Below are 16,567 nucleotides of genomic sequence, written 5' to 3' on the forward strand. Positions count from 1 at the left end.
TGAGAGACAGTTTGTTATAATCTCTGTTCTTTTACATTTGCTGAGAAGAGCTTTACTTCCAACTATGTGATCTATTTTGGAATAGGTGTGGTGTGGTGCTGAAAAAAATGTATATTCTGTTGATTTGGGGTGGAGAGTTCTGTAGATGTCTATTAGGTCCACTTTATGTAGAGCTGAGTTCAATTCCTGGATATCCTTGTTAACTTTCTGTCTCGTTGATCTGTCTAATGCTGACAGTGGGGTGTTAAAATCTCCCATTATTATTGTGTGGGAGTTTAAGTCCCTTTGTAGGTCACTGAGGACTTGCTTTATGAATCTGGGTGCTCCTGTGTTGGGTGCATATATATTTAGGATAGTTAGCTCTTCTTGTTGAATTGATCCCTTTACCATTATGTAATGGCCTTCTTTGTCTCTTTTGATCTTTGTTGGTTTAAAGTCTATTTTATCAGAGACTAGGATTGCAACCCCTGCCTTTTTTTGTTTTCCAGTTGCTTGATAGATCTTCCTCCATCCCTTTATTTTGAGTCTATGTGTGTCTCTGCACGTGAGATGAGTTTCCTGAATACAGCACACTGATGGGTCCTGACTCCTTATCCAGTTTGCCAGTCTGTGTCTTTTGATTGGAGCATTTAGCCCATTTACATTTAACGTGAATATTGTTATGTGTGAATCTGATCCTGTCATTATGATGTTAGTTGGTTATTTTGCTCGTTAGTTGCTATAGTTTCTTCCTAGCCTCGATGGTCTTTACAATTTGGCATGTTTTTGCAGTGGCTGGTACTGGTTGTTCCTTTCCATGTTTAGTGCTTCCTTCAGGAGCTCTTTTAGGGCAGGCCTGGTGGTGACAAAATCACTCAGCGTTTGCTTGTCTGTAAAGTATTTTATTTCTCCTTCACTTATGAAGCTTAGTTTGGCAGGATAGGAAATTCTGGGTTGAAAATTCTTTTCTTTAAGAATGTTGAATATCGGCCCCCACTCTCTTCTGGCTTGTAGAGTTTCTGCTGAGAGATCAGCTGTTAGTCTGATGGGCTTCCCTTTGTGGGTAACCCAACCTTTCTCTCTGGCTGCCCTTAACATTTTTTCCTTCATTTCAACTTTGGTGAATCTGACAATTATGTGTCTTGGAGTTGCCCTTCTCGAGGAGTATCTTTGTGGCGTTCTCTGTATTTCCTGAATCTGAATGCTGGCCTGCCTTGCTAGATTGGGGAAGTTCTCCTGGATAATATCTTGCAGAGTGTTTTCCAACTTGGTTCCATTCTCCCCATCATTTTCAGGTACACCAATCAGACGTAGGTTTGGTCTTTTCACATAGTCCCAAATTTCTTGGAGGCTTTGTTCATTTCTTTTTATTCTTTTTTCTCTAAACTTCCCTTCTCTCTTCATTTCATTCATTTCATCTTCCATCAGCGATACCCTTTCTTCCAGTTGATCGCATCTGCTACTGAGGCTTCTGCATTCTTCGCGTAGTTCTCGAAACTTGGCTTTCAGCTCCATCATCTCCTTTAAGCCCTTCTCTCCATTGGTTATTCTAGTTATCCATTCTTCTAATTTTTTTTCAAAGTTTTTAACTTCTTTGCTATTGTTTTGAATTTCCTCTCGTAGCTCTGAGTAGTTTGATCGTCTGAAGCCTTCTTCTCTCAACTCATCAAAGTCATCCTCCATCCAGCTTTGTTCCGTTGCTGGTGAGGAACTGCGTTCCTTTGGAGGAGGAGAGGTGCTCTGTTTTTTAGAGTTTCCAGTTTTTTTGCTCTGTTTTTTCCCCATCTTTGTGGTTTTGTCTACTTTTTGTCTTCGATGGTGATGTACAGATGGGTTTTTGGTGTGGATGTCCTTTCTGTTTGTTAATTTTCCTTCTATGAGACAAGACCCTCAGCTGCAGGTCTGTTGGAGTTTACTAGAGGTCCACTCCAGACCCTGTTTGGCTGGGTGTCAACACCGGTGGCTGCAGAACAGCGGATTTTCGTGAGACCACAAATTCAGCTGTCTGATAGTTGCTCTGAAAGTTTTGTCTCAGAGGAGTACCCGGTTGAATGAGGTGTCAGTCTGTCCCTACTGGGGGGGTGCCTCCCAGTTAGGCTGCTCAGGGGTGAGGGACCCACTTTAGGAGGCAGTCTGTCCGTTCTCAGATCTCCAGCTGCGTGCTGGGACAACCACTACTCTCTTCAAAGCTGTCAGTCAGACAGGGACATTTAAGGCTGTGGAGGTTCTCGCTGAGTTTTTGGTTGTCTGTGCCCTGCCCCCAGAGGTGGAGCCTACAGAGGCAGGCAGGCCTCCCTGAGCTGTGGTGGGCTCCACCCAGTTCGAGCTTCCTGGCTGCTTTGTTTACCTAAGCAAGCCTGGGCAATGGCGGGCGCCCCTCCCCCAGCCTCGTTGCCGCCTTGCAGCGTGATCTCAGACTGCTGTGCTAGCAATCAGCAAGACTCTGTGGGCATAGCACCCTCTGAGCCAGGTGCGGGACACAATCTCCCAGTGTGCCGTTTTCCAGGCCCGTTGGAAAAGCGCAGTATTAGGACGGGACTGACCCGATATTCCAGGTGCCATCTGGTTCCCCTTTCTTTGACTAGGAAAGGGAACTCCCTGACCCCTTGCGCTTCCCGAGTGAGGCAATGCCTCGCCCTGCTTCGGCTCGCGCACAGTGCGCTTCACCGACTGTCCTGAACCCACTGTTAGGCACTCCCTAGTGAGATGAAACCGGTACCTCAAGCAGAAATGCAGAAATCACCCGTCTTCTGTGTCGCTGGGGCTGGGAGCTGGAGACCGGAGCTGTTCCTATTCGGCCATCTTGGCTCCACCCCTTGTCTCAATTGAATACCTTTTCTGTTCTTTTTATTATTTTTTTAAACTTTTATTATTCAAAATGTGGCCTACTTATAGTTAAAACGTTTACAATGAAACAGATATGGACTGACATAAGGAAAGAGTAAAAATGAATAATGTAATTTTGGGACACTTTTTAAAAAATGTATAATCGTTCATAAAGCAGCCTGAAAAATGAGGTTCATGGTAGATAAACATCTCATTGCTTATTTTTCTGTTCTTCTGTTCCAGAGGTTTACAAGGCAACTTTTGTCCTATATTTTTTCCTGTGCCTATGCAGTATATATCAGTATTCTTCTTAAAAAGTAGGCTGGGTGCAGTGGCTCATGCCTGTAATCCCAGCACTTTGGGAGGCCAAGGCAGGTGGATCACGAGGTCAGGAGTTCAAGACCAGCCTGGCCAACATAGTGAAACCTCATCTCCACTAAAAATACAAAAAATTTGCCATGCATGGTGGCTGGTGCCTGTAATTGCAGCTACTTAGGAGGCTGAGACAAGAGAATCACTTGAACCCAGGAGGCAGAGGTTGCAGTGAGCTGAGATTGTGCCATTGCACTGCAGCCTGGGTGACAAGAGTGAAATTGTCTCAAAAAATAAAAATAAAAAAAGGAAATCTTACATGTGAAAATTTGTGGTTTTCCATAATCGTAAATGAGAAGTAAATTGTTAACTGATTTAAACATGATTTAGAGAAACCTTATAGACATACCATTTGCTACGTATTTACAACCGTATTTCAAGTAAAGCACAGGGAAAGAGAGTTAGAGACTTTTTTAATAGTCTTGAAGTAGAAAAATCTCTTTTTTTTTTTTTTTTTGAGATGGAGTCTCGCTCTGTTGCCCAGGCTGGAGTGCAATGGCTCAATCTCGGCTCACTGCAAGCTCCACCTCCTGGGTTCAAGTGATTCTCCTTCTTCAGCCTCCTGAATAGCTGGGATTACAGGCACGTGCCACCATGCCCGGCTAATTTTTGTATTTACTAGAGACAGAGTTTCACCGTGTCGGTCAGGCTGGTCTCGAACTCCTGACCTCGTGATCCGCCTGCCTCGGCCTCCCAAAGTGCTGGGATTACAGGCGTGAGCCACTGTGCCCAGCCGAAAAGAGAAAACACTTAATTCTACCTTGCTGAATTTAATATTAGCTTGGGTTTATGCTATGATAAAGTATAATTTAGTATAATAGCTGGCAAATCCTGCTTTCCCATTCTACCTCTGATATCGCATAGAAATTTCAACCCTTGTAGCTAATTGGAAAATACTGAAAGTCCCTTAGGTATTCCACTGCAGTAGTGTCATAAGCCTAGAAAATCTGGAACAATTCTGTGAGGGTTTAGAAAAAGGGACATTGAATTCAGTCTCTGGCAGTATGGTAGACAAGACTCAATGAACAATCTTGTCACAAACCAAGGACATCATCTGAAAAAATATTTTAAGTCTTTTGAAATGATCTGGCAAGAAAACAAGGAATCATCAGACACCAAAGCCAAAGTGTAAGTAGCAGAGGTCAGTAAGCATTCAAGGTGGCCCCACCCTGGAGGTTTCTACCAAACCTCAGGGAACTTTTTTTATTATTATTATTATTATTATACTTTAAGTTTTAGGGTATGTGTGCACAATGTCCAGGTTTGTTACATATGTATCCATGTGCCATGTTGGTGTACTGCACCCATTAACTCGTCATTTAACATCAGGTTTATCTCCTAATGCTATCCCTCCCTCCTCCCGCCACCCCACAACAGGCCCCGGTGTGTGATGTTCCCCTTCCTGTGTCCATGTGTTCTCATTGTTCAATTCCCACCTATGAGTGAGAATATGCAGTGTTTGGTTTTTTGTCCTTGCGATAGTTTGCTGAGAATGATGGTTTCCAGCTTCATCCATGTCCCTACAAAGGACATGAACTCATCATTTTTTATGGCTGCATAGTATTCCATGGTGTATATGTGCCACATTTTCTTAATCCAGTCTATCATTGTTGGACATTTGGGTTGGTTCCAAGTCTTTGCTATTGTGAATAGTGCCGCAATAAACGTACGTGTGCATGTGTCTTTATAGCAGCATGTTTTATAATCCTTTGGGTATATACCCAGTAATGGGATGGCTGGGTCAAATGGTATTTCTAGTTCTAGATCCACCTCAGGAAACTTCAGATTGATTTTGAGAGCGCTGCGAGCACAGAAGGCTAAGCTAGAGCCTGCCCAGGTTGGGAGAAGTCTAACAGGAAAAAGCATTCTCCTTCACCCACATAAAGTTGAAACCCAGTGTGATGCCAAATTTGATGTAAACCTGTTCTGCAGATGGGGCCTGTGACTAAACCTGTCTAAACGGTAGTTGCTGGCTGGGGCAGGTATGGGGTCTCCAATAAAAATGTTTAACTTCATCCTGATTTGTCTCCAATTGCACAGAAAAAATTCAATTTGAAAATATATCTATTTTCAAAAAACATTTTCAGGTGGTCTCGGATGGGAAGCTTTTAAGTACATGGTAGAAGTAAATTGATTTCCCATCTGGGAAAACTCATTCAACGTAAGGCTTCAACAAAGTTGGACAAAGTTCCAAGGGAGAGCTCACTGTTGCAAAAGACAAACTAAAAAGTTTAGTTTTAGACAAAGTTCCAAGGGAGAGCTCACTATTGCAAAAAAAACTAAAAAAAAAAAAAAAAGAAACACAACATGCAGCAGGAAACAAAAAAACAGATTTCAAAAATGTACATTATCAGAAAACAGAATATGAGACATTTATATATATAAAGAAGTTAAGAATTAGAAAACATGAGCACAAAACAAGTAACTTTTAAAAATGAATAGATTTGAAGAAGAACCAATAGATTGGAACTTGAACTTCTAGAAATGAAAGATATAGGATAGTAATTGAAATTAAAAACTCAATGGACAAATTAGGCAACAGATTAAGTGAAAAAAATGGTGAACTGGCAAATAAATGTGAAGAGATTATCTAGAATGCAGTACACACAAAGATGAAAGATACGAAAACTAGGGTTAGCAACATGGTAAAAGAGAATGGGGAAGAGGAAATCTTTGAAGAAATAAAGGCTAAGAATTTTCCGGAACTAGTTTTTTTTAAAAAACATAAATCTTAAGCAAAACAAAAGGAAGTCACACCTAAACACATCATACTGAAAGGAAAACCAAAGAAAAAGAGAAGATGTTGAAAACAAGGAAAAAGAATTCCTTCAAAAAGCTGAAATCAGGCTCTTCAAAACCAGAAAACCAAGGAATAGTATTTTCAAGGAACGGAGAGACAATAACACTCAACCTAGAATTTAACATAAAACTGAGGTATATGTAGAAAAACTATCTTTTAAGAATGAGAATAAAGATAATTCCAGACGATAAAACTAAGAATTTACTACAACAGATCCTCCTGAGAAATACAGCACGCTGTGATACAGAGTGTTTCTGTATCATGAATTAGCTCATATGCAATGGTAAATAGAATTTTGTTAGAGTGTATGGAATTTGCAGTTTTGTGTATAATTTTTCCTGGCCCATAATATTTTGTGTCGTCAAGCAATAGCAAGAGAAGGCAAAGTGAACTGGGGAAGAAAAGACCAAATATATGCTTTCTTACAATTAAAGATAAAGCCTTTCCTGCATGAGGACCTTTTAAAGGATGAAACCCCTGTGGAAGTGCTGACTTTTCATACAATTAGTAGCTGGTTTAGGGGCTTCAAGGACTCAAACATTCCACAACATTAAGCTATCTAATAAAATACATGTGGATGAAGCGGCTGAGAGTATAAGCTGAGATAAAGAAGCTGCCAACGCTTTTCCTTTTGTTGAAATTTATTGTATTGAGGCAGAGGGCTAAAATATGGATCAGATTTTGATGGAACTGCTCTCTGTTTAAAGAAAATACCCTCAAGAATTTCCATCTTGAAGTAGGAAATGTGAGGCCAGGTTTAAGTCTGTAAAGAACAGACTGCCTGTGTGGGACACAAATGTCAGTGTGTAGATTCATCTGTGCTAAGACTCTTATTAGGATTGTTTTGGTTTTTCTTAGTGCTTTGGTCACCAGTTTTGAGTACTCTGCCCCAACTCTCTTTTCCCATAAACTTTTCAATTTTTAGTGTACAGTTTTGTAAAACACAAGTTTTCAAACGGAAACATTTCACTTTTTTTTTTTTTTTTTTGGCACGGTATCGCTGTGTAACGCAGGCTGGAGTGCAGTGGTGCAGTCGTAGCTCACTGCATCCTCAAACTTCTGGGCTCAAGGGATCCTCCTGCCTCAGCTTCCCGAGTAGCTGGGATTGCAGATGCCCACCACCATACCCAGCTAATTTTTATATTTTATATTTAGTAGAGACAAGGTCTCACTATGTTGCTCAGGCTGGTTTCGAACTCCTGAGCTCGAGCAATCCTCCTGCCTTGACCTCCTAAAGTGATGGGACAGGCATAAACCACCATGCCTGGCCTATTTCACATTCTTATAGAAATGCTTTTCCTAAAGGAAATGCTTTAGGCAGCAGGATAATTGTCCCGATGAAAAATTTGAGGCTGGATGTTCACACCAGTAATCTCAGCACTTTGGAAGGCTGAGACAGGAGGATCACTTGAGCTCAAGACTTTGAGACCAGTCTGGGTAACATGATGAAACCCTGTCTCCACTAAAAACTTTTTAAGAAATTAACCAGGCATGGTGGTACACACCTGTAGTCCCAGCTACGTGAGAGGCTGAGGCAGGAGGATCACTTGAGCCTGGGAGGTTGAGGCTGTAGTGAGCCATGATTGTGCTACTGCACTCCAGCCTGGGCTACAGAGGTAGACCCTGTTTCAGAACAAAAAAAAAAAGAAAAGTTTGAGATGCCATAATGAATGATGATTTCAAAAAAGGTACCTTAGTAGGTAATTCTAAACAAATACTGACTATAAAAAAAGAAACAATAATGTCTAATTCAAGACAGAACTAAATAATATATTTGTGTTAAAATTATAAAGAAAAAAGAGTATGGTGAAAAAAGTCAAAATAATGGTTCCTTCTGGCAGTATAAAGGGAGATGGATGGGGAGGGGCACATAGGCAGATTCAAAAGTACTGGTAATATCTGATTTCTTAAGATGTTGGCAGTTACCCAGTTGTTCATCTTACTGATACTCTTTACAGAAACATGATTATAAATATTTGCATTTTCATTCAGTATTTATTTTTACAAATTACTTTAGATTTTGTCAAAACCTCCATGTGACCACTTATTGATAGTAACTAGTATTCCTGGTTTATTTCAGTTACCGTCATTGTTCTTCTGTGGGCTGTAGTTTGGTCAATTACTGGCAGTGAATGTCTTCCTGGAGGAAACCTATTTGGAATTGTAATCCTATTCTATTGTGCCATCATTGGAGGTAAACTTTTGCGGCTTATTAAGTTACCTACATTGCCTCCACTGCCTTCTCTTCTTGGTAAGTGCTAAATGTTTCCTGTTTTATCATGAGTAAACCATATTTTTAAGATAATAGTTTGGAAAGCTTTGGGAAATAAAGTAATAAAATATTTCTGTATTTGCCATGCTGGAGCCAAAAGCCAGTTGTTAAATTTTGAGGAGTCCTGTGATCCAGTTGTTAAACATGGCAACTTAAAAAATTAAATTATCCTGGCCCGGGTGCTGTGGCTCACACCTGTAATCCCAGCGCTTTGGGAGGCCAAGGTAGGCAGATTGCTTGAGCTCTGGAGTTCGAGACCAGCCAGGGCAAACATGGTGAAACCCTGTCTCTACAAAAAAATACAAAAATTAGCCGGGCATGGTGACGTGCACCTGTAGTCCTAGCTAATCAGGAGGCTGAGGTGGGAGGATTGATTGAACCCGGGAGGTCGAGGCTGCCATGATTGCACCATTACACTCCAATCTGGGCAACAGAACGAGACTTTGTCTCAAAATATGTGTGTGTATATATATATATACTTAAAATTAAATAACTGACATTAAAAACAAGCATTCAGTGCTCAACACTGAAGACTTCCTAATGTTTTACTCTGTTTCCCCTCACCTATGCTCTTGAGATTATGGAAATACTACATAATGGTGTGCCACTGCCACCTCTTCCCAACTCCACTTTCAGTGACATCATGTTGTAGCTTAAAATCGGCCATGGTAGAAGTAACTGTAACAAAAAAAAAAAATCAGCAAATGCTACAAATCAAAGTTTGTCATAGTATAAGTCACTTATGTCATTGACAGAGTGAAGTTCTGACTTTTTTTATTGTTTCATTTTCATCTTATTAATATAAGGGAAAATATCAGCCAACATTCATGGTGACACTGCACTTGCTCATTCATGATATGTGACTTCTCTGCTGAATCGGATAGTATGCAACCATTTATTTGTAGTCTGATTCTGTCAAATCTTGGTAGAACTGCAACCACAGTTGGTTATGGACACAGAAGTTTGACAAACAGCAGTGAAAACATTCTGTGAGAATAAATTGGCTATATAGAATTTACAGTGAAGATGGTTGTATATTTGTAAACTGTGTGCTGCACATCCTTTATATCAGTAAAATTTAATAATGTATGTGCCTATATAAAATGCATACTTTTTTGGCAAGCCATTTGTTAAGCATTTACCAGCACACCATTGGGTATATTTAAAATCTAATATTGGCCGAGCATGGTGGCTCACACCTATAATCCCAGCACTTTGGGAGGCCAAGGCAGGCGGATCACCTGAGGTCAGGAGTTCAAGACCAGCCTGGCCAACATGGTGAAACTCCATCTCTACTAAAAATAAAAAAATTAGCTGGGCATGGTGGCGGGTGCCTGTAATCCCAGCTACTTGGGAGGCTGAGGCAGGAGAATCACTTAAACCTGGGAGGTGGAGGTTGCAGTGAGCCAAGATTGCACCGCTGCACTCTAGCCTGGGTGACAAGAGTGAGACTCCATCTCAAAAAAGATAAAAATGAAATAAAATACCATGATTCTTAAAGATATAGCTGAAAATACTCTTCCAGAGGCAATGAGAACTGCCCAAACAAGACACATACACAAATTAGTCTTAAAACTAGGTGTGATACCTTTAAGGTTTCTTCAAAGAATTCTGCATTATAGGCCAGGTGCGGTGGCTCACGCCTGTAATCCCAGCACTTTAGGAGGCTGAGGCGGGTGGATCACGAGGTCAGGAGATCGAGACCATCCTGGCTAACATGGTGAAATCCCGTCTCTACTAAAAATACAAAAAAATTAGTCGGGCGTGGTGGTGGGCACCTGTAGTCTCAGCTATTGGGGAGGCTGAGGCAGGAGAATGGCCTGAACCCAGGAGGTGGAGCATGCAGTGAGCCGAGATCGCGCCACTGCACTCCAACCTGGGGGACAGAGCGAGACTCTGCCTCAAAAAAAAAAAAAAAAAAAGAATTCTGCATTATAAAATTTGTTTACCACAGAGGCATTTTGTGTTCATTTCTAACAGATTTATTAATCACTCAGTTTTAGTAAAAAACCACCTACCTTTCATATATACATATATATTTGCACATATTTCCTAAACAGTTTTTTTTTCTGTTAGCTGTATGAGTGAGAACAATCAGGATTCGCTAACATACACCAAAATTATCTGCTTTTGAACTTGTGGTCAGTAGTTAAAGTTAAATATAAAAAGAAGTAGAATTATTTATCTCTTACTATGCCGCATTTCTCAATGTATTTCTAATTTTAGGTAAAACTAAAGATAGTCCAATTAACTCATATTATTTCTCATGGATGCTTTTTGTTCTCTGAAGTTATTAATTGAATTGTTGTTAAAATGAATTGTTTCTAAATGTGCCTATATGCTAGGATAAAGGGTTGGCAGACTACTTCTCTTCATAAATTAACATTAATTGGAACCCACCCACGTTTATTCATTTACATATTGTCTATGTCTGCTTCACATTATACTGGCAGAGTTGTGAAGTTGTAACAGAGATTTTATAGCCCACAACGCCTAAGATATTCATTGGCCCTTTACAGAACATTTTTGCTGACCCTTGCATCAAAATCAGTGACTCTCAAACTTCATTGTACAGAGGATGACCTTGGAATTTGTTAAAATACAAATTCTAATTAAATAGGTCTTCATGGCCTGAGATTCTGCATTTCTAAGCTCAAGATCACATTTTATGTAGCAAGATCATTCATTCTAGAACTTGGCTGCACATATGAATCTCTCGTTGGTTGTTTTGTTTTGTTTTGTTTTGCTGTTTTTGAGACAGGGTCTCATTCGCCCAGGGTGGAGCGCAGTTGCACAATCATGGCTCACTGCATCCTCAACCTCCTGGGCTCAAACAATCTTCCCGCCTCAGCCTTCCCAGCAGCTGGGACTACTGGCACATGTACCTACACCTTTTTTATTTTTGTAGAGAGGGGGGTCTCACTTTATTGCTCAGGCAGGTCTTGAACTCCTGGGCTCAAGCAATCCTCGTATCTTGGCCTCCGAAAGTGCTGGGATTACAGGTGTGAGACACCATGCCAGGCCAGGAATCACCTGTCTTTAAAAAGCTGATGGTTTGGGAGGCCAAGGCGGGCAGATCATGAGGTCAGGAGATCAAGATTATCCTGCCCAACATGGTGAAACCCCGTCTCTACTAAAAATACAAAAAATTAGCCAGGCATGGTTGGCACGCACCTGTAGCCCCAGCTACTCAAGAGGCTGAGGCAGGAGAATTGCTGAACCCAGGAGGCAGAGGTTGCAGTGAGCCGAAATCGCCCCACTGCACTCCAGCCTGGCGACAGAGTGAGACTCCGTCTCAGAAAAAAAAAAGCTGATGCCTAGGTCTTACCCCAGAGATTCTGAATTAATTGAAATGGAATATGGCCTGGACATCAGAAGTTTTAAAAAGCTCTCTAGATGATTCTAATATGCAACCTATGTTGAAGACTGTTGTTCTAGACACATGAAAATGCCCATTACACCCCATTTGTCTTTTTTTCACTCCATGCCTATTGCAAAAACAAAATATACCATGTTCCAAAAAGATGTAAAGTCTTGGGATTTGTGATAAAATGAAATCTCCTAAGGTAACTGAAATCATTCTCAAAAATTACATACATATTTCACGATTCTTTTTTATAGTTGTATACTTGCATAGAGGAAGAAAGTTTACTGGTTTTTATTATATTAAGGCCAGTATCCAAAACTGAAGCATTATCTGAATCCATAAAGGAAACTTATTAAGACAAAATATATGTGATGGTTTCCTGTTCTATATTTTTAAGAGTTTAATTGAAGTGATTGCCAGGGACAGCGTATGAGTGAGCATTTTTGATTCCTGAAATGAATTTGAAAACGGCTTCCCTTTGGAAGAGAAGAAAAATCATTATTGAAAAAATTTCCGTAACACAAATTATAAAAAAAAAAAAAAACTTGGGAGTAGATGAAATGAGATTAGCCATGTGTTGATAATTTTCGTAATACAAAATTTTAAGAGAACAACACTTCTCTATCCAGGAAAATGTTCTTTCCTCCATGACCAGGGGAGGCCCTAGAGGCAAGAGTGGGGACACGTGCCAAATCAAAATCAGGTGGTCATATTACATCAACCAGACCACTAGCAAAGGAAACAGTGTCCCAGGGAAGCTGCTATCACGTTCATTTCAGGAATGAAAAATGCCCTCTCAGGCCAAGAGAGAGCAGTGGCTCATGCCTGTAATCCCAGCAACTTGGGAGTCTAAGGTGGGTGAATCGCTTGAGCCCAGGAGTTTAAGACCAACCTGGGCAACATATCAAGACCCTGTCTCAAAAAAAAAAAAAAAAATGCCCCTTCATATCCCCCAAAACCAAAAACCCTCTTAACATAGTTTTGAGTTCTTCTTAGGATATTCCATTTGATTTCAGGTCATTGAATGCCGTAATTAATTTAGGAGTGGCTTAGACACACATTTTAAATTTCATTAAAGAGCTATTGTCATGATAATGGAATGTAAGCATTAGTGCAGTATTTTTGGCTGGTAAGCCATCAATATATATAAAAATGATATATACCTATACCATAGGGCCTAACATTTCCACTGCTAGAAATTATAATATGAATATAGTTAATGTAAACCTACAAATATATAAGCTCCATATGGACAAGGACCACATTAGTCTAGCTCAGGGGTGCCCAAGCCCTGGGCCATGGCAGGAGGTGAGCGAGCATTACTGCCTGAGCTCTCCTCTTGTCAGATCAGCAGCGACATTAGATTCTCATAGGAGCATGAGCTCTGTTGTGAACTGCACATGCAAGGAATCTAGGTTGTGTGCTCCTTATGAGAATCTAATTAATGCCTGATGATCTGAGGTGGAAAGCTTCATCCTGAAACCATTCCCCCTGCCATCCGTGGAAAAATCGTCTTCCACTACACTGGTCTCTGGTGCCAAAAAGGCTGGGGACTGCTGGTCTAGCTCACCTCTTTGTTACTAGGATCTCATACAGGGCTAGCATGTAGCAGGCAATTAAATACTTGATGTATGAATTGTGTTCATTTCAGCACTGTTTATAATGAAAAACCTGAAAAGTTTCTTAAAATCTATTATTAGTAGTCCAAAAATTATGGAACTTCCAAACAGTGAGATACTATTCCAGCTATTAAAAGAGAATAAAGCAAATATATATGTGCTTCAGTGGGAAAATGTCCAGGATATATTATTAAATGGGAAAAAACCCAGTATGCACTTGTCACTTTACATTTTGTCAGCAATGTCTTAATTTTACCAAGTGCATATATAACTCATCATTATTTCTTCCAAGCTTGTTCATATTGTTGCCCAATAAACATTCCAGAAAGACCGTCGCCACAGCATTCAGAACTTAGAGTCTTTCCCGAAGATAAATGGCAGTGATGAGAGACACCTGGAGTGATGCTTTCATATGCAGCAGGTTGTCTCTCTTCTCCCATCTTGCATCACAAAATAACCTAATTTCGGTAAATTTATTTAGTTGTTTGAAGTGTGGTGCTTATAGAGACAAGGTGAGAAGAGGGCACTGCTGGAGAAGCATGGAGGGAAGAGGCTCACAGTCTCTCACAGAAACCTTTCCCTTTGTGTGGGCATGTGGTATCAGTGAAGGCAGAATTCCCTCACTAACTACTCAGCTTCCTCAGTTACACTCAACTACTTGCAGTTTCCAGAATGAGTCACTTTTTCTTTTACCTTTGAATAAACTACTGTCTTTTCCAGAAACTTCTCAACTCCCCCAGCCATTTCTTCATCCTCTTCCCCCTTCTCTAAATCCCCCTTCCTGCCTCAGCTCATGTAATATCTCCCTCATGCTTTCATAAAACTGGTTTTGTCCATTTGTCTTGTTCCCTAGAGGCTGAAAGCTTGTTGAAATGTAGTCCATTATTATATGCGTGATGCATACTCCAGTGTCTAAACTACTGAAGGCATTCAGTACAGTTGAATGACCGAGTGAAAGAAGAATTACCAACTGACATGACAGGGCAATGTCCATTTCATCATAATTGACATCTAAAACCTTTGCAAAGTAGATTATGTGTCTCTTGTGAAATTATCTAATCTGAAGGTAAAACAGAATCCATATAAGTATTTATTGATATTTCAAGTAATCTGACATAGCAAATAATTTCAGGGGCTGTTGGCTGTTTGCACGCAAAGGGCTGACTGAGCTGGCATTGTATTAAAACATTTTATATTTAGAATTTGATCATACGCTCTATCCAAATGCTGCATCTTGTCTCCCTTTTAAGTTCAGTTATTTTGGGAATATTAATTATTATAATCTATCTTTTTATCTGTACATTAAAGTATTTTCTTAGCTGATTTATTATACTAATTTTTAATTAAAAGTTTAACTTAATTTCTTCCAAGTTAAACTAAAAGTTTAACTTAATTTCTTCTAAGCATAAGTGAAGTGGTTCCTGGGATTATATAGTAGTCTCTATAAAATTAAAGTACTAAAAATATTTTCTGTATCTGAAAACTAACTAGACATGTTTGATTTCTTCGTTCAAGGCATGCTGCTTGCAGGGTTTCTCATCAGAAATATCCCAGTCATCAACGATAATGTGCAGATCAAGCACAAGTGGTCTTCCTCTTTGAGAAGCATAGCCCTGTCTATCATCCTGGTTCGTGCTGGCCTTGGTCTGGATTCAAAGGTATGATGTGTAAATTTCTCATTATTAAATAGGAATTTTGTTTCTTCAATGCTTCAAGTATCTAATGGAATCACTAAGCATTAGGAAATGGATGTGGACACTTTGCATGACATTCTTGAGAATAGAATAGAATTTATTTCATGGCGGATTGTTTTGCAAGTGAGACCTTGTGCTTTGCAATAACTCAAAAGATGGTCTCATTTTCTTCCTTTTTTTTTTTTTTTTTTTGAGACGGGTCTCACTCTGTCACCCAGGCTGGAGTACAGTGGCTTGATCTCAGCTCACTGCAACCTCCGTCTCCCAGGTTCAAGTGATTCTCCTGCCTCAGCCTCCCAAGTAGGTGGGATTATAGACATGCACTACCACACCTGGCTAATTTTTGTATTTTTAGTAGAGACGGGGTTTTGCCATGTTGGCCAGGCTGGTCTCAAACTCCTGATCTCAGGTGATCTGCCTGCTTCCACCTCCCAAAGTGCTGGGATTACAGGCATGAGCCACTGTGCCCAGCCGGTCTCATTCTATTTCTTGGAGAAAGGTAGAGTCTGTCTATGGGGCCAGCACCAAGAATAAAGGCCCCACTTTTCTCTGACATAGATACAGACCATGGTTATAAATAATGCTCACAGGGGAGGAAACAACATATTTTTGGTTTGCAAAGCCCTATACAAGTGTTCGGGGTTAACTATACTAGCTCAGGAAACTGCCTAATATATAAAATGAGGGTCAAGTATGCCTTTTTAATGCTTTTCTTTCATGTATGTTTTTGAATACAAGAATGAATTTTCTTGGGGGTTCAGGCTCTTCACTTTAGTCTCATTCTGGGACCACAAATTATAAATAAAACTAATGAGAATGTTAAATTAGCTACAGATTATGAACACAGATGCTGAAAGCAGCCTGCCTGGGTTCAGACCTGGCCCCATCACTCACCAGTTTCATGATCTTGGGCAAATGACTTTAGCCTCTGCCTTTTCAGATGAGGACATCTAAAAAAATGGGGATAATAATAGTATTACCTATCTTATAAGGTTGCAGTGAGGACTAAATAAGCTGTCTGAAAACACTTGGAGTGCTAAAATGTTTGTTAAATACAACTCATTACCTTGAAAACTCATGATGACCCAGACATGGTCCATATACTGAAGAGAAAGCATTCAAGGTCATCTTCTCTGCACATCTTCAGAGGATTATATTAGGATGTCTACTTTTCTATTTCAGGCCCTGAAGAAGTTAAAGGGCGTTTGTGTAAGACTGTCCATGGGTCCCTGTATTGTGGAGGCGTGCACATCTGCTCTTCTTGCCCATTACCTGCTGGGTTTACCATGGCAATGGGGATTTATACTGGGGTAATGATTGTTTCTTTGTCATATGAAAATATGTAGGGACATTTAGGCCTTTCCCTGATTCCATACAAGAGAATGCATAATAGAATTTTCTTATAGATATCAGAAAATGCAATATAGATGTTACAGCATAATCTAAATATTCTAACTTCAAAACATAGTTTATGTGTTAATAGGCGCTAACTCTTATAGTTAGCACCTACTATTCAAACTGTTGAAGAAATCGTGGTCTTTTGCCTACACCTGATTCAATGCCTGTTAAAGAGATACTGGATACCACCTAAAGTCTGCACAAAGGATAATAAACACAGCAACAGTGATCAACATCTAC

The 16,567-nt window shown here is 40.1% G+C and overlaps 1 protein-coding gene across 8 annotated transcripts in view; it reads left to right on the top strand.

Annotated features, from left to right (window-relative positions):
• The window catches only part of SLC9B2 (solute carrier family 9 member B2), a 60,695-nt gene that overhangs the window by 17,440 nt on the left and 26,688 nt on the right, over nt 1-16,567 (top strand). For 4 of the 8 annotated variants that reach the window (XM_055296874.2, XM_055296870.2, XM_055296866.2 and 1 more), the window contains exons 4-6: nt 8,058-8,228; nt 14,751-14,893; nt 16,112-16,239. In XM_055296874.2, the coding sequence (XP_055152849.1) occupies nt 8,058-8,228; nt 14,751-14,893; nt 16,112-16,239 (442 nt within the window). The remainder of the gene's footprint in view (nt 1-8,057; nt 8,229-14,750; nt 14,894-16,111; nt 16,240-16,567) is intronic. The other 4 variants (XM_055296872.2, XM_055296871.2, XM_055296875.2 and 1 more) reach the window with 2 other exon arrangements.

The sequence above is a fragment of the Symphalangus syndactylus genome, chromosome 10 (assembly GCF_028878055.3).
Source record: "Symphalangus syndactylus isolate Jambi chromosome 10, NHGRI_mSymSyn1-v2.1_pri, whole genome shotgun sequence".
Taxonomy (NCBI): Eukaryota; Metazoa; Chordata; class Mammalia; order Primates; family Hylobatidae; genus Symphalangus; species Symphalangus syndactylus.